The sequence below is a fragment of the Oncorhynchus gorbuscha genome, linkage group LG08 (genome assembly GCF_021184085.1).
Source record: "Oncorhynchus gorbuscha isolate QuinsamMale2020 ecotype Even-year linkage group LG08, OgorEven_v1.0, whole genome shotgun sequence".
NCBI lineage: Eukaryota > Metazoa > Chordata > Actinopteri > Salmoniformes > Salmonidae > Oncorhynchus > Oncorhynchus gorbuscha.
Genome location: NC_060180.1, coordinates 43,939,189 through 43,961,143, shown reverse-complemented (window position 1 = coordinate 43,961,143; position 21,955 = coordinate 43,939,189). Strand labels below are relative to the sequence as shown.

At 43.1% G+C, this 21,955-nt stretch overlaps 1 protein-coding gene across 4 annotated transcripts in view; it reads left to right on the top strand.

Moving 5' to 3' along the window:
• The first annotated feature begins 2,819 nt into the window (after nucleotides 1–2,819).
• The window catches only part of LOC124041687 (nuclear receptor coactivator 6-like), a 34,935-nt gene continuing 15,799 nt past the window's right edge, over nucleotides 2,820–21,955 (top strand). For 2 of the 4 annotated variants that reach the window (XR_006839977.1, XM_046359561.1), the window contains exons 1-8: nucleotides 2,820–2,955; nucleotides 14,197–14,485; nucleotides 14,702–14,857; nucleotides 14,992–15,114; nucleotides 15,213–15,335; nucleotides 15,446–15,549; nucleotides 15,677–16,415; nucleotides 16,658–16,801. Coding sequence is in view for 3 of the 4 variants with exons in the window: in XM_046359561.1 (XP_046215517.1) it covers nucleotides 14,245–14,485; nucleotides 14,702–14,857; nucleotides 14,992–15,114; nucleotides 15,213–15,335; nucleotides 15,446–15,549; nucleotides 15,677–16,415; nucleotides 16,658–16,801 (1,630 nt within the window). In the remaining variant the exon portion in view is untranslated. Of the gene's footprint in view, nucleotides 2,956–12,525; nucleotides 12,781–14,196; nucleotides 14,486–14,701; nucleotides 14,858–14,991; nucleotides 15,115–15,212; nucleotides 15,336–15,445; nucleotides 15,550–15,676; nucleotides 16,416–16,657; nucleotides 16,802–21,955 lie in introns of those variants that run through there. The other 2 variants (XM_046359562.1, XM_046359563.1) reach the window with 2 other exon arrangements.

The following is a 21,955-nucleotide window of genomic DNA, read 5'->3' as shown; positions in this document are numbered from 1 at the left end:
TCAAACAGGCAAAGCGTCAATACAGGACTAAGATTGTATCGTACTACACAGGCTCCGGCACTCATTGGACGTGGCAGGGCTTGCAAACTATTACTATTACCACAAAGGAAAGCACAGCCGTGAGCTGTCCAGTGACACAAGAGAATAAACTGTTCCGGATGACTGGGTGTTCACGCTCTACGTAGCTGACATAGGTAATACCTTTAAACAGGTCAACGTTCACAAGGCCGCAGGGCCAGACGGATTACCAGGACGTATATTCCTGAGCATGCGTTGGCAATTGACCAACTGGCAAGTGTCTTCACTGACATTTCCAACCTGTCCATGACAGAGTCTGTAATATCAACATGTTTCAAGCAAACCACTATAGTCCCTGTGCCTAAGAACACTAAGGTAACCTGCCTAAATGACTTCTGACCCGTAGCACTCACGTCTGTAGCCATTAAGTGCTTTGAAAAGCTGGTCATGGCTCACATCAACACCATCATCCCTGTAACCCTAGACCCACTCTAATTTGCATACCGCCCCAACAGATCCAGAGATGAAGCAATCTCTATTGCACTCCACACTGTTCTTTCCCACCTGGACAAAAGGTACACCTACATTAGAATGCTATTCATTGGCTACAGCTCAGCGTTCAACAGCATAGTTTTCTCAAAGCTCATTACTAAGCTAAGGACCCTGGCACTAAACATCTCCCTTTGCAACTGGATCCTGGACCACCTGACAGGCCTCCTCCAGGTGGTAAGGATAGGTAACAACACATCTGCCACGCTGATCCTCAACACGGGGTCCCCTCAGGGGTGCGTGCTCAGTACCCTCCTGTTCACCCATGACTGCATGGCCAGGAACAACTCTAACGCCATCATTAAGATTTCCGACGACACAACTGTGGTAAGCCTGATCACCGACAATGATGAAACAGCCTATAGGGTGGAGGTCAGAGACCTGGCCGTGTGGTGCCAGGATAACAACTTCTCCCTCAACCTGATCAAGACAAAAGGAGATGATTGCACTTGCTTGACTGACTACAGGAAAAGGAGGACTGAGCACTGGATTCTCATCAACGGGGCATAGATGGGGCAGCAATGGAGCAGGTTTAGAGCTTCAAGTTTTAAGGTGTCCACATCACCAATCAACTATTATGGTCCAAACACACTAAGACAGTTTTGAAGAGGGCACGGCAAAGCCTATTCCCCCTCAAGAGACTGAAAAGATTTGGCATGGGTCTTCAGATCCTCTAAAAGTTCTACAGCTTCACCATCGAGAGCATCCTGACTGGTTGCATCACAGCCTGGTACAGCAACTGCTTGGTCCGACTGCAAGGTACTACAGAGGGTAGTGCGTACAGCCCAGTCCTGGACCTCTATACCAGGTGGTGTCAGAGGAATCACCTAAAAATTGTTATAGACCCTATCCACCAAAGTCATAGACTATACGGAGCGGCAAGTCTTGGTCCAAAACGCTTCTTAACAGCTTCTACCTCCAACCCATAAGAATTCAGAACAGCTAGTCAAATGTCTAACCAGACTATTTGCATCCCCCCCCCCACCACCTCTTTTACTGGAGCAACGAACCGCCCTTGCTGTCTCTGACTGGCCGGTTCCCCTGTTTCCACTGGGATTCTCTGCCTCTAACCCTATTACAAGGGCCGAGTCACTGGCTTACTGGTGCTCTTCCATGCCGTCACTTGAGTGGGTTGAGTCACTGTGACGTGGTCTTCCTGTCTGGGTTGGCTCCCCCCCTTGGGTTGTGCCATGGCAGAGATCTTTGTGGGCTATACTATATAAATAAATGTGATTTTATGCTGTTGCTACTCTCTGTTTATTATCTATGCGTATTCACTTTAACTCTACCTACATGTACATATTACCTCAATTACCTTGACTAACCTGTGCCCCTGCACATTGACTCAGTACTTTTCCCCCCTGTATATAGCCTTGCTATTGTTATTTTACTGCTGCTCTTTAATTATTTGTTATTTTAATTTTTTACTTCTCTATTGTTTCTTAAAGCTTTATTGTTGGTTAAGGGCTCGTAAATAAGCATTTCACTGCCAATTACTGCACCTGTTGTATTTGGCGCATTTGACAAATACAATTTGATTTGAGACACATACATACACACACATGATAACATATGCACTATACACACATACACATGGATTTTGCATTGTAGATATGTGATAGTGGAGTAGGGGCCTGAGGGCATACACTTAGTGTGTTGTGAATTCTGTAATTCATGTATTGTAATGTTTTTAAAATTGTGTAACTGACTTAATTTGTCTGGACCCCAGGAAGAGTAGCTGCTGCCTTGGAAGCAGCTAATTAGGATCCATAATACATACAAATACAAATTATAATAGCTTGCAAGCGGAGTTTGAATAAGACATCCGATTACCACTTTGCAGTTAGAACAGTTGGTTTTATTATAGATAATAAATAACAAAATAATTGATGGATCACTAGATAAAACAAATGCATCTGCTTTTGTTTTTTAATTGTATTTTTATTAACAAATATCAACAAACAGAAGAGGAATAGTCACATGCAAACAAGCATACATACAAACAATTTACATTGCCAGGATTCCTAAACAATGTTTTAATTGCCTTTCATTTTAGTTAAAGTAGTTCCATATTGTTAAAATTAATTTATAAAGTGAAAAAAGTTAGGTTTCGAATTAGACCATTTGCATTTGTGAATATGAAATGTACCTACTATTATTAGCAGTTGAATGAAATATACTACATCTTTATCAATGTCAGAATTTCTGAAATAAATCATATCAAAACCATTAAACTGTTGCAATGCGTTCGGCATCACACACTCCATCTGATTGGTCGAGTAGGCGGGCCATCTGAATCTGTGGCTGTGGTAACTAGAGACGGCTCCCCGGTTCATGGTTTCTAGCTGGCTTTGCATTGTTGTACTTGCTCCCAAATGGATTTTTCTGGTAAGGATTTCGTTGTTTGTTTTGAACATTTGTCTTAAGCAGTTGTATGTAGTTAGCTAACCAGCAACATAACGTTAGCTGGAACGGAGGTCATGAAATAGCTAGCTAGCTAGCTAGCTACGTTAACGTAGTTAGCTAACCGGTACATAATGAATCAATGTACTAGTAGCTTGCAGCTAGCCAATAAATCCCAAAAGCGAACTGCTGCTAGCCAGCAGGCCCAGTTAACTGTGTCGTGATCTAGTTTTATAATTGTATCGCGCCGTGTAATGACAGTTTACCACCAATTGGTGTTTTGGTGATCTCTTAATATTAAACTAAGCTTGCTTGCGCGGTATTATGCAAGCTTGTCAATGTCTTATTCGATAGGCAGCGAAGGCCTCGTTCTCCTTAGCCGATCGAATAAATCATTTAATCGCTTTTGCCAGATACTAGTTGGCTAAATCTTTTGTAGCAGCAGGAATGGTGTAATTAGTTTTTGCTAAAGCATGTACCGTAACTATGGTGTTCACTAACGTTAGCCCGTTGTTGTTGGTTTCTCATCAACAGTTAAGCCAGCTAACGCTAGCTACCTACCTGTCATGATGTTCATGATAACAAGCAGCTTGGTATTGAACCTGGACCTTGTAATAAGCTATAAGTAACCACGTTGTCACTACTGCTTGAAACAGAGTTACAACGCCCGTGTCAACGGCAGTATTCTACATTGAGCTACAATGTTGTTAGACTAAGCTTCAGACACCGACAGCATCATTGCGCAAAATAGTACATAGCATCATCTGGATATGTATGCAACAACAGTTCAACATTCACCTTCTGCTGCCCTTTCTGTCAAGCCGTTTTCGCATTGACCACACCGAATGCACTGCATGTGCAACGCAATGCTGCAAGGAAAACGCAGCGTTTTTATGAATGTAATGCTGGGGTACCAAAACGCAAAGACACTGTCGGTGTGTTGGAAGTGAGCACCTTGGCACCAACGACCTTTTCCCGAACGTCCTACTCAAATGAAATCAAATCAAATTGTATTTGTCACATACACATGGTTAGCAGATGTTAGTGCGAGTGTAGCGAAATGCTTGTGCTTCTAGTGCCGACAATGCAGTAATAACCCAACAAGTAATCTGGCTAACAATTCCAAAACTACTATCTTATAGACACAAGTGTAAGGGGATAAAGAATATGTACATAAAGACATATGAATGAGTGATGGTACAGAGCGGCATAGGCAAGATGCAGTAGATGGTATTGAGTGCAGTATAGACATATGAGATGATTATGTAAACAAAGTGGCATAGTTAAAGTGGCTAGTGATACATGTATTACATAAGGATGCAGTAGATGATATAGAGTACAGTATATACGTATACATATGAGATGAATAATGTAGGGAACATTATATTAGGTAGCATTGTTTAAAGTGGCTAGTGAAATATTTTACATCATTTCCCATCAATTCCCATTATTAAAGTGGCTGGAGTTGAGTCGGCGTGTTGGCAGCAGCCACTCAATGTTAGTGGTGGCTGTTTAACAGTCTGATGGCCTTGAGATAGAAGCTGTTTTTCAGTCTCTCGGTCCCAGCTTTGATGCACCTGTACTGATCTCGCCTTCTGGATGATAGCGGGGTGAACAGGCAGGGGCTCGGGTGGTTGCTGTCCTTGATGATCTTTATGGCCTTCCTGTGACATCGGGTGGTGTAGGTGTCCTGGAGGGCAGGTAGTTTGACCCCGGTGATGCGTTGTGCAGACCTCACTACCCTCTGGAGAGCCTTATGGTTGTGGGCGGAGCAGTTGCCGTACCATGCGTTGATACAGCCCGGCAGGATGCTCTCGATTGTGCATCTGTAGAAGTTTGTGAGTGCTTTTGGTGATAAGCCAAATTTCTTCAGCCTCCTCAGGTTGAAGAGGCGCTGCTGCGCCTTCTTCACGATGCTGTCTGTGTGGGTGGACCAATTCAGTTTGTCTGTGATGTGTACGCCGAGGAACTTAACTTACTACCCTCTCCACTACTGTTCCATCGATGTGGATAGGGGGGTGTTCCCTCTGCTGTTTCCTGAAGTCCACAATCATCTCCTTAGTTTTGTTGACGTTGAGTGTGAGGTTATTTTCCTGACACCACACTCCGAGGGCCCTCACCTCCTCCCTGTAGGCCATCTCGTTGTTGTTGGTAATCAAGCCTACCAATCAAGCCTTGTGTCATCCGCAAACTTGATGATTGAGTTGGAAGCGTGTGTGGCCAGGGAGTACAGGAGAGGGCTCAGAACGCACCCTTGTGGGGCCCCGGTGTTGAGGATCAGCGGGGTGGAGATGTTGTTGCCTACCCTCACCACCTGGGGGCGGCCCGTCAGGAAGTCCAGTACCCAGTTGCACAGGGCGGGGTTGAGACCCAGGGTCTCGAGCTTGATGACGAGCTTGGAGGGCACTATGGTGTTAAATGCCGAGCTGTAGTCGATGAATAGCATTCTCACATAGGTATTCCTCTTGTCCAGATGGGTTAGGGCAGTGTACAGTGTGGTTGAGATTGCATCGTCTGTGGACCTATTTGGGTGGTAAGCAAATTGGAGTGGGTCTAGGGTGTCAGGTAGGGTGGAGGTGATATGGTCCTTGACTAGTCTCTCAAAGCACTTCATGATGACGGAAGTGAGTGCTACGGGGCGGTAGTCGTTTAGCTCAGTTACCTTAGCTTTGTGGCGAACAGGAACAATGGTGGCCTCTTAAAGCATGTGGGAATAACAGACTGGGATAGGGATTGATTGAATATGTCCGTAAACGCACCAGCCAGCTGGTCTGCACATGCTCTGAGGGCGCGGCTGGGGATGCCGTCTGGGCCTGCAGCCTTGCGAGGGTTGACACGTTTAAATGTTTTCCTCACGTCGGCTGCAGTGAAGGAGAGTCCGCATGTTTTAGTTGCGGGCAGTGTCAGTGGCACTGTATTGTCCTCAAAGCGGGCAAAACTTATTTAGTCTGCCTGGGAGCAAGACATCTTGGTCCGTGACGGTGCTGGTTCTCTTTTTGTAATCCGTGATTGACTGTAGACCCTGCCACATACCTCTTGTGTCTGAGCCGTTGAATTGAGATTCTACTTTGTCTCTATACTGACGCTTAGCTTGTTTGATTGCCTTGCGGAGGGAATAGTTACACTGTTTGTATTTGGTCATGTTTCTAGTCACCTTGCCCTGATTAAAAGCAGTGGTTCGCGGTTTCAGTTTCACGCGAATGCTGCCATCAATCCACGGTTTCTGGTTTGGGAATGTTTTAATCGTTGCTATGGGAACGACATCTTCAACGCACATTCTCGCACACCGAATCAGCGTATTCGTCAATGTTGTCATCTGACGCAATACGGAACATATCCCAGTCCACGTGATGGAAGCAGTCTTGGAGTGTGGAATCAGATTGGTCGGACCAGCGTTGAACAGACCTCAGCGCGGGAGCTTCTTGTTTTAGTTTCGGTCTGTAGGCAGTGATCAACAAAATGTAGACGTGGTCAGCTTTTCCGAAAGAAGGGCGGGGCAGGGCCTTATATGCGTCGCGGAAGTTGGAATAGCAATGATCCAAGGTTTTTCCCGCCCTGGTTGCGCAATCGATATGCTGATAAAATTTAGGGAGTCTTGTTTTCAGATTAGCCTTGTTAAAATCCCCAGCTACAATGAATGCAGCCTCCGGATATATGGATTCCAGTTTGCAAAGAGTCAAATAAAGTTAGTTCAAAGCCATCGATGTGTCTGCTTGGGGGGGAATATATACGGCTGTGATTATAATCGAAGATAATTCCCTTGGTAGATAATGCGGTCTACATTTGATTGCGAGGAATTCTAAATCAGATGAACAGAAGGACTTGAGTTCCTGTATGTTGTTTTGGCCACATCACGTCACGTTAACCATAAAGCATACGCCCCTGCCCCTCTTCTTACCAGAAAGATGTTTGTTTCTGTCGGCGCGATGCGTGGAGAAACCAGCTGGCTGCACCGTCTCCGATAGCGTCTCTCTAGTGAGCCATGTTTCCGTGAAGCAAAGAACGTTAGTCTCTGTTGTCCCTCTGGAATGTTACCCTTGCTCGGATTTCATCAACCTTGTTGTCAAGAGACTGGACATTGGAGAGGAGAATGCTAGGGAGTGGTGCACGTTGTGGTCGTCTCCGGAGTCTGACCAGAAGACCGCTTCGTTTTCCCCTTTTTCGAAGTCGTTTTTTAGGGTTGCCGGCTGGGATCTATACCGTTGTCCAGGGTGAAAGGCAGAACACAGGGTCCGCTTCGCGAAAGTCATTTTCTTGGTCGTACTGATGGTGAGTTGACGCTGCTCCTATGTTCAGTAGTTCTTCTCGACTGTATGTAATGAAACCTAAGATGACCTGGGGTACCAATGTAAGAAATAACACGGAAAAAAACAAAAAACTGCATAGTTTCCTAGGAACGCGAAGCGAGGCGTCCGTCTCTGTCGGCGCCGGAAGTAACAACCATTGTTCTGCTTCACAAGGCCTGCTTCACTATAGCTGTCAATAAGAGATGCCCACGTTAACCTTGTAAGGTACCTCACGTAACTAATTATTAACATGGTTACGACTCCTTTCTCCTTTGTGAGTACGCTCACTGTTTGCCCGGGTACAGGTTCTGGCGATGGCTGGCGCATACCAATCAAACGGTGATTGGTTAACCATATTTGTTTTCAAAAAATGGTGTAAAGACAAAAACGTGTCCCAGTTCCTCTCTTTCAAGATGTGGGCGATTTTAAACATTTTATAATTAAGAAATAACCGAATAACCAACGATTTGTGGTTTCTTGTTATGCGTCGAAATCTGTTCATTCATAGACATTGAATTGAGCGAATGCTGAGCAGGTTCACTGAGTTGCAAATCAAATGGATAGGTGTAGCTCATTGATTTGTAGATCTGAAGCAGTTGCTACCTCAGATTATGTTATGTAGTACCCACAGAAGGCCACGGGGAGGAGCAAGAGCTAGCTGTTTTTTTGCCTTAAAAAACCTGATCCCACGCTTAACCTATATTAGCCTCAACCATAGGTTTCACCTATTTTAGCCTTAACCCCTAATTTTAGGTTTAGGATTATACAATAGGGATAACCTAGAACATTTATAGAAAATATTTTAGAACTAATATTATGTTATTAAATAACATTATAGCATTTCAATTGTTATTTAAAAAACAAAATCAAAACCTATGTAAGCATTTTGCTGTTTTTTTGTTATTAGTTATTTTAGGATATTTATTATTGCAAAGCAGAACACTTGATAAAGAAGCCACATTTGTTTTATTTTTAAAATGTGGTTTGAATTGGGTGTGACCTAGTAACCACTATGTGAAAGTCCAGAAATTGGCGTGGGGCAGGGTTGAGACTGATCTCAGGAATTACTAAGAAAAATACCCTTTATTTTTCGGCTGCCAATGTCTTTATGCGAATTAATAACTTTTAATTGCCTAATATGTCCAATAGATGGCAGCATAAGATCAAAGAATCAGTTATAATTTAGGCTATGAGCAGCAATATGATTGACATAAAATAGCATGCAACTAAATACTATATGTCCCATGATTTTCTAAAAGGGTCACCCATTGCTTTACAGTTAGCTACTTGTGCGAGAAGGCAGAACGTCTCGAAGCTGGTTGATGAATTTGACAAATGTTCTAGACAAATGTTCTAGAACAATACATTTCTCGACCTCGGCATGAAAATAGGTAATAATAAACGTTAATCATCATCATAGTAATTCACAGTAATCTGTTAAGAGGGTGTTTTGGTCCTTCCTCTTGAGTTAGCTGTGTGGAAGGGACAGAAAAAAGTGTTTGTGAGTTGTTCTGTGAGTGGGGGGGTGTATTCAGGGAGAACTGGTCATATGAAATCTCATTAGTGGTCTTATGCTGCCATCTATTGGAATTCAGCAATTGCAAAAAAAAAAACATTTTCAAAGAGATTACATCATGCAACCCAAAGCCCCTCCCTTGCACAAGAAGGCTGAGTGGTTGCTGTCTGCAAGAGCTTGAGTTGGCTACTTGCATGAGAAGGCAGAGCTGCTCGATGCCTTTTCCTCGCTTTGGCATCAAACCTGGTTGAATAAACCATGAACGCTATCAGCAATGACGTTCATTCACGGACGGTCCAGATTATCAATACATAACATACAGATTAACAATACATACAATTCTGAAAACTTGTTTTATCCATAAACAGTCTTGCATTTTAATTGATAAACTCATCATTACTGCCGGGCTATCCAGGCTGTATCACATACAGCCGTGATTGGGAGTCCCATAGGGCGGCGCACAATTGGCCCAGCTTCGTCCAGATTTGGCCGTGTTAAGCCATCATTGTAAATAATAATTTGTTCTTAACTGACTTGCCTAGTTAAATAAAGTTGGCAGTCAATAGCCGATTGGCCCTGGGCATTTGTTTTGCATACTGTAAGGTAGGGGTTCTCAAACATTTTATAGTCCCGTACCCCTTCAAACATTCAACCTCCAGCTGCCTACCCCTTCTAGCACCAGGGTCAGCGCACTCTCAAATGTTGTTTTTTTGCCATCATTGTAAGCCTGCCACACACACTATACAATATATTTATTAAACATAATAATGTGTGTTTTTTCACAACAAACAAACCGATTCTTCCTTTGGCCTCCTCTCCTTCCAGTTCTCCGCTGCCAATGACTGGAACGAACTACAAACATCTCTGAAACTGGAAACACTTATCTTATAACTCTGCAATGTTGGGTTGTATAGGAGAGAGTCTGTCTTAAATAATTTTCCACACACAGTCTATGCTTGTATTTAGTTTTCATGCTAGTGAGAGCTGAGAATCCACTCTCACATAGGTACGTGGTTGAAAGGGATAACAAATCCAGTTGTTTTTGTCATCCGTTTCGGGAAAGTACCTGTGTAATTACGCACCCAACTCACTCAGGTTCTTCGCTATATCACATTTGACGTAAGCTTGAGTTCAAGAGCTCCAACTTCTTAATCATAGCATCAATTTTGTTTCACACATTGAATAGAGTTGCGGAGAGTCCCTGTAATCCTAGATTCAGATCATTCCGGTGAGAAAAAACATCATCCAGATAGGCCAGTCGTGTGAGAAACTCGTCATCATGCAAGCGTTCAGACAAGTGAAAATTATGGTCAGTGAAAACTTTAAGCTCATCTCTCAATTTAAAAAAGTCTCAATACTTTGCCCCTTGATAACCAGCGCACTTCTGTATGTTGTAAAAGCATTACATGGTCGCTGCCCATATCATTGCATAGTGCAGAAAATACACGAGCATTCAGGGGCCTTGCTTTAACAAAGTTAACCATTTTCACTGTAGTGTCCCAAATGTCTTTCAAGCTGTCAGGCATTCCCTTGGCAGCAAGAGCCTCTCCGTGGATGCTGCAGTGTACCAAATTGGCATCGGGAGCAACTGCTTGCACGCGCGTTACCACTCCAATATGTCTCCCTGTCATGGCTTTTGCGCCATCAGTACAGATACCAACATGAGCAGTAGCTACGTTTGGCTACATACGGACCGTTAGTAGAATTCCCGTGAGAGAGTAACTTTTAATGTGATTGGATGTTAATTATTTGACTAGGCTACCTGTATTTGATATTGTGTTGTTATTTCGCCGAACACTAGATGGTTGATTTTTTTGGGGGGGCAGTGAAACAAGGCTACTCAGGCAAGAAAAAAACTTCACCCAAATGTATAGCCCCGTTGGAAAATATAAATGGACTGTTTCAAAATGTGAAGATAAAATGCAAGACTGAAGATGCACCCCGCATGTCCCTATGGGCTTTAGAGAAGCTTGACGCTGGCACGTTGCCTTCAGAGGGTCGGGTAGGGTTGCAAAGGATCGGAAACTTTCCGGGTAAATTTCTGAAAATGTTACATGGGAAGTTAAGCCCGAGAATGTTGGGAATTTTGCTTAAATTCATCAAAAAAATTAGCTTATACCAGTGATTTTTTTTGTGGGATTCACATAAGGAAATTATTGTGGCATATTTTGGTTAAACTTTTTGGCCAACACCGATATCCAATATTTTCCTTGCCAGCAAAACCCGATATCGAAAACCGATATTACATTTTTTAGCGGTCTTTTAAGCCTACTAGTACAGTTAAATAGTTAACACACACACATGGACTCAGCGGTCTAAGGCACTGCATTTCAGTGCAAGAGGCGTCACTTCAGTCCCTGGTTCGAATCCAGGCTGTTTCACATCTAGCCGTGATTGGTAGTCCCATAGTGCAGCGCACAATTGGCCCAGCATCGTCCGGGCCATCATTGTAAATAAGAATTTGTTCTTAACTGACTTGCCTAGTTAAATATAGGTTACACACACACACCACACTGAGTTATTTTGTTGGCATTTATTGATGTCCCCATTACCGGTAAAACATAATCAAAACCTGTTTATTTCACTTACTTGCTGTGCTGTTTCGTTGTTCATTTGTTCAGTCGTTTCATTCTCAACCAGTATTTATATGGAACGCCGTTTGGGTGTTTGCATGTCAAAAAAGATACACATCAAATAACACCATTTGACGTGTCAAATAAGCTGGTGGCCAAACAGCACCTGAGTATGATTGCACGTCACATAATAATTTAACGTATTTATACATTTCTTACATAGTTATTACATATTGATTATCACTCATATTTCATGTGTCACATTGATTCATCGATACATATGCTTTGATGCTGGTAAAGTTGTCTTGAGCACCTACAGTGATGGTCTTAAAAAAAGCTAGCTAGCTCATGGATGCAAACAATGTTCTTCCCCAAAAACAACAATCTGTTTCAATAGCTATATCGCTATTGTGTCTTATTAATGGTGGTCGGACCCATATATGGGAAGCTAACAGTGGACTTTGCGGTTAGCCTTCAAAATAAAAGTATGGCATAATTTTACTATTTGTTTTCAGTTGCATCACTGTCAATGACATACGTTTATTTTGAAGGGAAACCGCAAATTCCACTATTGTGCCTAATCCTTATTGTGGCTAGCTCCACAACACAACCCGGTCCGGTCGGGCCTCATTAGACAGATGAAGCTTGCTGGCTGCTTATACCGTTAGCTTTGGGCAACAGGGTTAAGTAGCTGGTTAGATTTTCTGGGGCATGTGTTGCGCATCTCGGAATGGTGAGTACAATCAGTGTGGGCTTGGGGGGGAGGCCATTGCCTAGTCTTGTGGGTGTCCTTGGACTTACACCTGCATTATGAATGCATGTCTATTTTTTCTATCGTCGCTATGGTTACGCCCAATATAATCTATGCCCTGAAGTATGTGCCAAGAAGGAGAGGAGAAATCAAGTAAAGATGGTCGTAGACAGACTAGAAGTAAGATTAGAAACAACAGTGGCAGAATACTAAAACATGTGAATCATTTACATAAAGAGGAGTGACTATGTATGTTGTGTCAAACTTGTACTGTATATAAAGTGATCTTTGAGTTTGGGACTGGCATGGCCCAGCTCGGCTTGTTACTTTGTAATAAAGTCTTTATTGAATTCACAAGCTCCGGTATTTTTAAGAAGTATTTCCACGACACACCTCTCAACCAGTATTCTACAAGAGTATAGACACAAGGGACAACAGACACACCAGTCTCTACAATGCAGATGAGCTGAAAACAGTAATCAATGACCTTGGACCACAGAAGTTATTTGCAATGGTGACCGGCAATGCTGCGAACATGAAGGCTGCTTGGTCTAAAGTGGAGGAGTCCTACCCTCACATCACACCCAATGGCTATGCTGCTCATGCATTGAATCTGCTCCTCGAGGACATCATGGCATTGAAAACAATGGATGCACTCTACAAGAGAGCCAAGGAAATGGTTAGGTACAGTGGGGCAAAAATGTATTTAGTCAGCCACCAATTGTGCAAGTTCTCCCACTTAAAAAGATGAGAGAGGCCTGTCATTTTCATCATAGGTGCACTTCAACTGACAGACAAAATGAGAAAAACACATTGTAGGATTTTTAATGAATTTATTTGCAAATTATGGTGGAAAATAAGTAAACGTTTCTCAATACTTTGTTATATACCCTTTGTTGGCAATGACAGAGGTCAATCGTTTTCTGTAAGTCTTCACAAGGTTTTCACACACTGTTGCTGGTATTTTGGCCCATTCCTCCATGCAGATCTCCTCTAGAGCAGTGATGTTTTGGGGCTGTTGCTGGGCAACACGGACTTTCAACTCCTTCCAAAGATTTTCTATGGGGTTGAGATCTCGAGACTAACTAGGCCACTCCAGGACCTTGAAATGCTTTTTACGAAGCCACTCATTTGTTGCCCGGGCGGTGTGTTTGGGATCATTGTCATGCTGAAAGAACCAGCCACGTTTCGTCTTCAATGCCCTTGCTGATGGAAGGAGGTTTTCACTCAAAATCTCACGATACATGGCCCCATTCATTCTTTCCTTTACACGGATCAGTCGTCCTGGTCCCTTTGCAGAAAAACTGCCCTAAAGCATGATGTTTTCATCCCCATGCTTCCCATTAGGTATAGAGTTCTTTGCATTTCACTACACAACATCTGCTAACCATGTGTTTGTTACAAATACATTTGATTTGATTTGTTACTTTTAACTCTCTAATGAACTTATCCTCTGCGGCAGAGGAAACTCTGGTTCTTCCTTTCCTGTGGTGGTCCTCATGAGTCAGTTTCATCATAGCGCTTGATGGTTTTTGCGACTGCACTTGAAGAAACTTTCAAAGTTGTTGACATTTTCGGTATTGACTAATCTTCATGTCTTAAAGTAATGAAGGACTGTTGTTTCTTTTTGCTTATTTGAGCAGTTCTTGCATTAATATAGATTTAGCCCTACTTGGTAAAATACCATCTTCTGTCCTTGTCACAACACAACTGATGGGCACAAATGCAATAAGAAGGAAAGCAATTCCACAAAATAACTTTTAAGAAGGCACACCTGTTAATTGTAATGCATTCCAGGGTGCAAAGCTGTCATCAAGGCAAATGGTGGCTACTTTTAAGAATCTCAAATATAACGTACATTTTGATTTGTTTAACATGTCTTCAATATTATTCTACAATGTAGAATAGTAAAGATAAATAAAAACCTTTGAGTAGGTGTTCTAAAACTGTTGTCTGGTGCTGAAGATTGACACTTATGTTCTTTCCATTGAAAAACATGTTTTGCATGACATTCCATGGATTTACATGTAATTGATCACATACAATATTTGTCTCAATTGGGCATATGTTTAGAGGTAAAGTTATCTTTTGGTTCTACAGCATAAACGGTTCCTGTCCTCCCCACGCCAGTCCCACTAAGAGGGGTGGATGGCACATCAACACCCCCCATCAGAGCTTCCCCAGTGGACAGCAGTCCCAGATGGGGACCCTGACTCAGATTCCGACCAGGACTCTGGAGTTGGAGAGGATGCTGATGTTCACTGGCAGGAGGGAGTTGGAGAGCGGGATTTCAACATCTTTGTTGCCTTTCGGGGAAACATGGATGACGAGGACTTCCAAGAGAAACTTGACAACATACTTAACAGGATGCCTAGTATGCTTGAATTGGGTTAGTAATGGTTGGTGATGTGGTGCACCGTTCTAACTGGCTAAACACTTTCCAACTTTTGAATGTATTATGAAAGTAAAATGTTGAAAGTCATGATTTCAAAGCTCTGTTATTTATATACTGATAAGCACAGTGATATTGAGGTATTGTACTCTTACCACTCCCCTCTCATCACCCAACTCTCCTCTTTCTTCATGTCTACCTATCCCTCTCCAGACTCCGAGAGACTGCAGCTCCAGCATGTGGAGCCATGGAACAGTGTGCGAGTCACCTTTAACATTCCTCGGGATGCGGCAGAGCGCCTCAGGCTGCTGGCCCAGAACAACCAGCAGCAGCTCCGAGACCTGGGCATCCTCTCTGTACAAATAGAGGGTATGTACAGTACCAAAATAGCAGCAGCCATGGGTATGGTCATGCCCAAAATCTATTTTTTTATTTTATAGTAAGCATCCTGACAAGTACTTAGATTGTTGTTGTTAATATTTGTATTACATTTTTTCGTCCAGGTGAAGGAGCCATAAACGTGGCCATTGGGCAGAATAGAGGTCAGGAGGTCAGGGTAAATGGACCAATCGGTGCGTCCGGTCAGATGAGGATGGATTTGGGATTCCCGGGACAAGCAGGCCCAGGTGATTTGGGGCAGTACAGTAACAAGTTGAACTCTATGCATTGATTGATCGACTTTTAGTTGTTAATATAAACCAACTCCCATACCAATCTCTTGTAGGAGGCATGAGAATGAGCAACCCGTCGATGGTACCCCCTTGCCCCAGTATGTCTGGACAGGCCATGGTTCCCGGCAGCAGTGGACAGATGCACCCCAGAGCCGCCAGACCCCCCTCACAGACTGGTGAGGTCATATGCATGCTTAATAAGCAACCAGTTACCTCATTTACACATCCAAAATATGTGCAACTTGTTCAAAGGTATTGACCATATACGTTTTTACCCTCCCTTCAGATGCGATGGGCCCAATGATGTCGTTGCAGCAGCAGCTTCAGCATCCTCAGGCTGGCCCCTACGGCCAAGGACCCATACCCCCTCAGGCAGCTCACCACATGCAGGTACACAATCACTAATGGAGCTCAACAATAACCATGCATTATAATCACTATCAATACTACCAATTAATGCAAGGATTAAATGTATCAGGAGTTGACTCTATTTATAAAGGCTGTATTTTGACCACAGACCATGCAGGTGGGCAGGCAGCTCAACCCGGCTGCCCTCCATCAGCTGCAGCAACAGCAGCAGCAGGCCCAGCAACAAGCCCAGCTCTCCCAGCTTGGTGGCCCCCGTCCCCCCTTCAACTCCTCTGGCCAGATGCCTGTACCCTCCGGCTGGAACCAGCTCCCCTCAGGGGTCCTCCAGCCGCCGCCAGCCCAGGGAGGACCCATGGGCTCAGCCTGGAGGAAGGCCCCTCCCCAAGCTCAGATGACTCAACGTCCCCCCTCCCTGGCTATGGTCCAGACCCCCAGCCACCCTCCACCTCCGTACCCATTTGGTAGCCAGCAGGCTGGCCAGGTGTTTAATGCAATGGTGCAGGGGCAGCTCCAGCAGCAGCCAGGGGCTGGTCAGTTTGCAGCTCCCCAGCCTAAAGGTCCCCAGGGTGGGCCTGGAGGGGTGGCAGGACCCCTTAGACCTCCACCACCTCTGCCTCCTTCAGCAGGGCCTCAGGGAAACCTCACAGCCAAGTCTCCTGGGTCTTCACCTTCCCTCTTCCAGCAGGGTTCTCCAGGGACTCCTCCCATGATGGGGCAGGGTCAGGCCCAGCTGGGACCGAGACCTATGACCCCACAGGGTTTCTCTCAAGGGGTAGGCTCACCGGGCAGGGCGATACTGGGACAGCAGGGTAACCTGCAGCAAGGGTTCATGGTAATGCCCCAAAATGGGCAGGCTGGACCTCTGGTTCATCAAGGAGGAATGGGAGGTAAGAAATTGAACTACTGCTGATGACTACAAATTATGCATTCACTTTCACAGTGTAGGTTTGTTCCATGGTCACAAATGATCTCCTGAAGCATTGCCTTATTAGTTAGAATTACTTATTACTTAGTAACACAATTTATGCTGAAATCAAAGTAATATTCAGACAGTTTGTGTATCCAGACTTACTATAATGACCTTTTATGCTGGGCTAATGAAATTCCCAACGGTGGTGTTTGATCATAGGCATGCCCAATCGCCTGCCCATGGGGTTTCCTAACGTCCCAGGGAACCAGAACTTTGTCGAGGGTCAGGTGACTAGCGCCCCAGGAACCCCTGGGGGAGGAGCCAATCCCCAGCTCCAGAGCAGCCAGGTTATGGCACACACAGGTACAAGACAAAGAATAGATCAGCACAGTTAAATTTCTACTTTGTTTTTGAAGGGAAAGCAAATTTCTTGTCCATTTTTAAAATAACATCAAATTGATCAGAAATGCAGTGTTGACATGGTTCATTTTGTAAATTACTATTGTAGCTGGAAATGGCACATTTATTATGGGATATCTACATAGGCATACAGAGGCCCATTATCAGCAACCATCACTCCTGTGTTCCAAGGGAATGTTGTGTTAGCTAATCCAAGTTTATAATTTTAAGTCTAATTGATCATTAGAAAACCATTTTGCAATAATGTTAGCACAGCTGAACATTTTTGTTCTCATTAAAGAAGCAAATAAACTGTCCTTTAACTTCTTGCTTCGAGCAATCCCGTATCCGGGAGCGTAATCATAGCCTCAAGCTTCATTACCATAACGCAACGTTAACTATTCATGAAAATCGCAAATGAAATTGGACATTGAACACAGCACCTTAAAAATCTGGGGCATTTCCTGTTTGAAATTTCATCTTGGTTTCGCCTGTAGCATCAGTTCTGTGGCACTCAGATAATATCTTTGCAATTTTGGAAACGTCAGAGTACTTTCTTTCCAAAGCTGTCAATTATATGCATAGTCGAGCATCTTTTCGTGACAAAATATCTTGTTTAAAATGGGAACGTTTTTTTTATCCAAAAAATAAAAGATCGCCCCCTATATCGAAGAAGTTAAACTAGTTGAGTATCTGGAGCATCAGCATTTGTGAGTTAGATTACAGGCTAAAAAAGGCCAGAAACAAAGACCTTTCTCATTAAACTCGTCAGTCTATTCTCATTCTGAGAAATTAAGGCTAATCCATGCGAGAAACTGAAGATCTTGTACAACGCTGTGTACTACTCCCTTCACAGAACAGCGCAAACTGGCTTTAACCAGAATAGAAAGAGTGGTAGGCCCTGGTGCACAACTGAGCAAGAGGACATTAGTGTGTAGTTTGAGAAACAAGACTCCTCACAAGTCCTCAACTGGCAGTTTCATTAAATGTACCCGCAAAACACCAGTCTCAACGTCAACAGTGAAGAGTTGACTCCGAGATACTGACCTTCTAGGCAGAGTTGCAAAGAAAAAGCCATATCTCATAGTCAGTCTGTATAAAAAGAACAGACACTGGACAGAGGAAGATTGGGAAAAAGTGTTATGGACAGACAAATATAAGTTTGAAGATCACAAAGAAGAACATTCGTGAGACACAGAAAAAGTTTAAAGATGCTGGAGGAGTGCTTGACGCCATCAAGCATGGTGGAGGCAATGTGATGGTCTGGAGAGCTTTGCTGGTGGTAAAGTGGGAGATTTTTACAGGGTAAAGGGATCTTGAAGAAGGACGGAGCTTAATTGGAGGCAATTTTTTCCTACAACAGCACATTGACCCAAAGCACAGCTCCAAACTATTTTTTATTTATTTATTTATCTGATATTTTACCAGGTAAGTTAACTGAGAACACGTTCTCATTTGCAGCAACGACCTGAGGAATAGTTACAGGGGAGAGGAGGGGGATGAATGAGCCAATTGTAAACTGGGGATTATTAGGTGACCGTGATGGTTTGAGGGCCAGATTTGGAATTTAGCCAGGATACCGGGGTTAACACCCCTACTCTTACGATAAGTGCCATGGGATCTTTAATGACCTCGGAGAGTCAGGACACCTGTTTAACGTCCCATCTGAAAGACAGCACCCTACACAGGGCAGGGCATTGGGATATTTTTTTAGACCAGAGGAAAGAGTGCCTCCTACTGGCCCTCCAACACCACTTCCAGCAGCATCTGGTCTCCCATCCAGGAACTGACCAGGACCAATTTGATTGATTAACTATTTAGGGAAGAAGCAGTCGGCTGGTATTCTGTCTATAATGGAGTGTCCAGCACAGTGACCGGATCTCAACCCTTTTGAACTGTTGTGGGAGCAGCTTGACCGTAAGAAGTGCTTCACGAAGCATGGGGTGATATCTCTTCAGATTACCTCAACAAAATGACAATTAGAATGCCAAAGGTCTGGAAGGCTGTAATTGCTGCAAATGGAGGATTCTTTGACGAAAGCACTTTGAAGGACAATTATTATTTATAACCTTGTCTTGATCTTGATTATATTTCCTGTTCATTTTGCAACTCATTTCATGTATGGTTTCTTGGAAAACAAGAACATTTCTAAGTGACCACAAACTTTTGAACGGTAGTGAGAGAAAAAGCCCTTGCAGGGTCGTTCAATGTGATTTCTATCACTTTTTGACTGCACACCATTACATTTTTATTTTAATCTAAATTTTAACTTCCAATTGCTACCACAAAGATGGCCTCCGGTCCGCACACGGTTGACTGTCAATTTAAATTGTCATGTCTATTCTATTTTCTATATTTCTATGATTTAATTTGGAAGAATGAGTGTAATTTACCGTTTGAAAGTTGAAATGCCAATGCTTTTCCCATTTTAGTGCATTTATCAGCCAAAACTTGACACCCACCCTGTATTCAAGAGCATGCTTTGTCTCAACTGCGGGCGGGCACAACCCAAACACCTCAGATTATGTCAAATGGGTTATCAGCTACAATGTATATGACAAAGTTAATAATGACAGATTTTTTTATATATTTGATGTTGAAAGTTTTTATATATACAGTTGAAGTCGGAAGTTTACAAACCGTAAGGGAACATTTTGCCATATGGTTAGTGAGAAAGTCCACATTGCAAATGTACGGACCCTTACCAGACATCCGAAAACGTTTGTAAAATTTGCGGGCGGTGTCGGGCCCTGTGCGGCAGGGCCGGATTCTCCAGGAAGTCATCAAATGAACTCTCGGACATTCGGTTTCCATTTATAAAATAATCAAATTTTGGTCAATTTTCCACTGTCCCGGTAAATCCCACAAGCGGGCGAATGGAATCATATTGCAAATGTACAAAACATCATGAATAACGATTTTTATTTTTATTTTACCTTTATTTAACCAGGCAAGTCAGTTAAGAACAAATTCTTATTTTCAATGACGGCCTAGGAACAGTGGGTTAACTGCCTGTTCAGGGGCAGAACGACAGATTTGTACCTTGTCAGCTCGGGGGTTTGAACTTGCAACCTTCCGGTTACTAATCCAACACTCTAACCACTAGGCTACGCTGCCGCCCCGATGTGGCCTTATCTCCTAAACGGAAAATATTTCAAAGCCGAAACTGGGTGTGCATAGGTTTGGCATATTGGGCAGTTGGCGTCGAGGCCACAACGGTTTTTGAGTTATGGCCATTTTTCTCGGATTAAAGGTCCAAAAGCAATTTTTCTGCTTCACGTCAAAGTAAAGGAACCTACGGTATCAATAAATAAAGAACCAGCCATTTCTCTATCGTCATTTAAGAGAAACCGTACAATGTCAAATTGGTGATGATCAAAAATGTATATATATTTTTTAAACAGTTACAGATCCAGTTGCAGCCTGTTCATACGAATATTTTAAGTGTGCTCTGCGAGATTTCTGTGATTTTCTGAAAACACACACTCCCTAAACCCTCCGTAAATAAGTCAGTTCTTAACGCAAAGACTTAAAATTCTATAATTGCCTACCCCAAGGAGGATATGTATTCACTTTCAGCTTCCTGTGTAAACCGGAAGTGCCTTAAAATGGTGTCATAGGTGCTGTTTCGAAGGGATAAAAAGGTCAGATCTTTTCAAAACTTCATATGTGTGATTAGGCAACCCTCATGAACTGTAAGTCAGTCATTTCCTTCCAACAGATGTCAAAGAAAAGCTCACACACACACACAAACAGCAAGGATGGAGTGACAGTGTGGTGCTTAAAGACGCACAGAGCCTGCAATGGCATTTTCATATTCTCTAGGCCGTGCCGAGTTCAACAAGATGCCCAGCTTGACCGTAGCTTGCTCTGAGTGCAGCGACCGTGAAAAAAGTAGGCCCAAAAATGTCATTTGCTTTTGGGTGACAGTGAAAGAACCATTAGGGTGAGAAGCACAATTCGACCTCATGTACGTTGCTGAGGTCCTCCCGATCTGTGCAAGCCTGTCCTTGACTGTGTGGCATTAACCCTTAACCTCTTGCTCCTACCTGGCACGCAGGCGTCCCATCTAGAGCTCTGGAAATGCAAATGCGCTACGCTAAATGCATTAGTTAAAACTCAAACGTTCATTAAAATACACATGCAGGGTATTGAATTAAAGCTACACTCGTTGTGAATCCAGGCAACAAGTCAGATTTTTAAAATGCTTTTCGGCGAAAGCATGAGAAGCTATTATCTGATAGCATGTAACACCCCAAAAGACCCGCAGGGGACGTAAACAAAATAATTAGCATAGTCGGCACTACACAAACCGCACAAATAAAATATAAAACATTCATTACCTTTGACCATCTTCTTTGTTGGCGCTCCTAGATGTCCCATAATCACTATTGGGTCTTTTTTTCGATTAAATCGGTCCATATATAGCCTAGATATCGATCTATGAAGACTGTGTGATAAACGGAAAAAATAGCGTCTTATAACGTAACGTCATTTTTTAAAATTAAAAAAGTCGACGATAAACTTTAACAAAACACTTCGAAATACTTTTGTAATGCAACTTTAGGTATTAGTAAACGTTAATAAGCGATCAAATTAATCACGAGACGAAGTGTTTTCTATAGGGGTCCGTCTTGAAATACTGTCCGTGTATTTCTCAACCAAAATATCCGGTCGGAGACCTGAAGAAAAAGCCTGTCTCTTGTTCGTTTGACCAAGAAACAAAGAATTGGCAAATGACAAGACTGTTGACATCGTGTGGAAGCTGTAGGTACTGCAACCTCAGCCCTATTTAATGTTGTTCACCCATAACAATGGGTTGAAGCGGCAGATGGATATATTTTTCCACTTTCAGTGATCAGATTTTCCTGCACTTTTCAATGAAACGCACGTTCTGTTATAGTTACAGCCGTGATTTAACCAGTTTTATAAACGTCTGAGTGTTTTCTATCCACACATACTAATCATATGCATATACTATATTCCTGGCATGAGTAGCAGGGCGCTGAAATGTTGCGCGATTTTTAACAGAATGTTCGAAAAATTAGGGGGTAGGAGGAAGAGGTTAACAGTTAATAAGGGTTTTTTGATCTCACAGATTACAATGACATCTCTCCC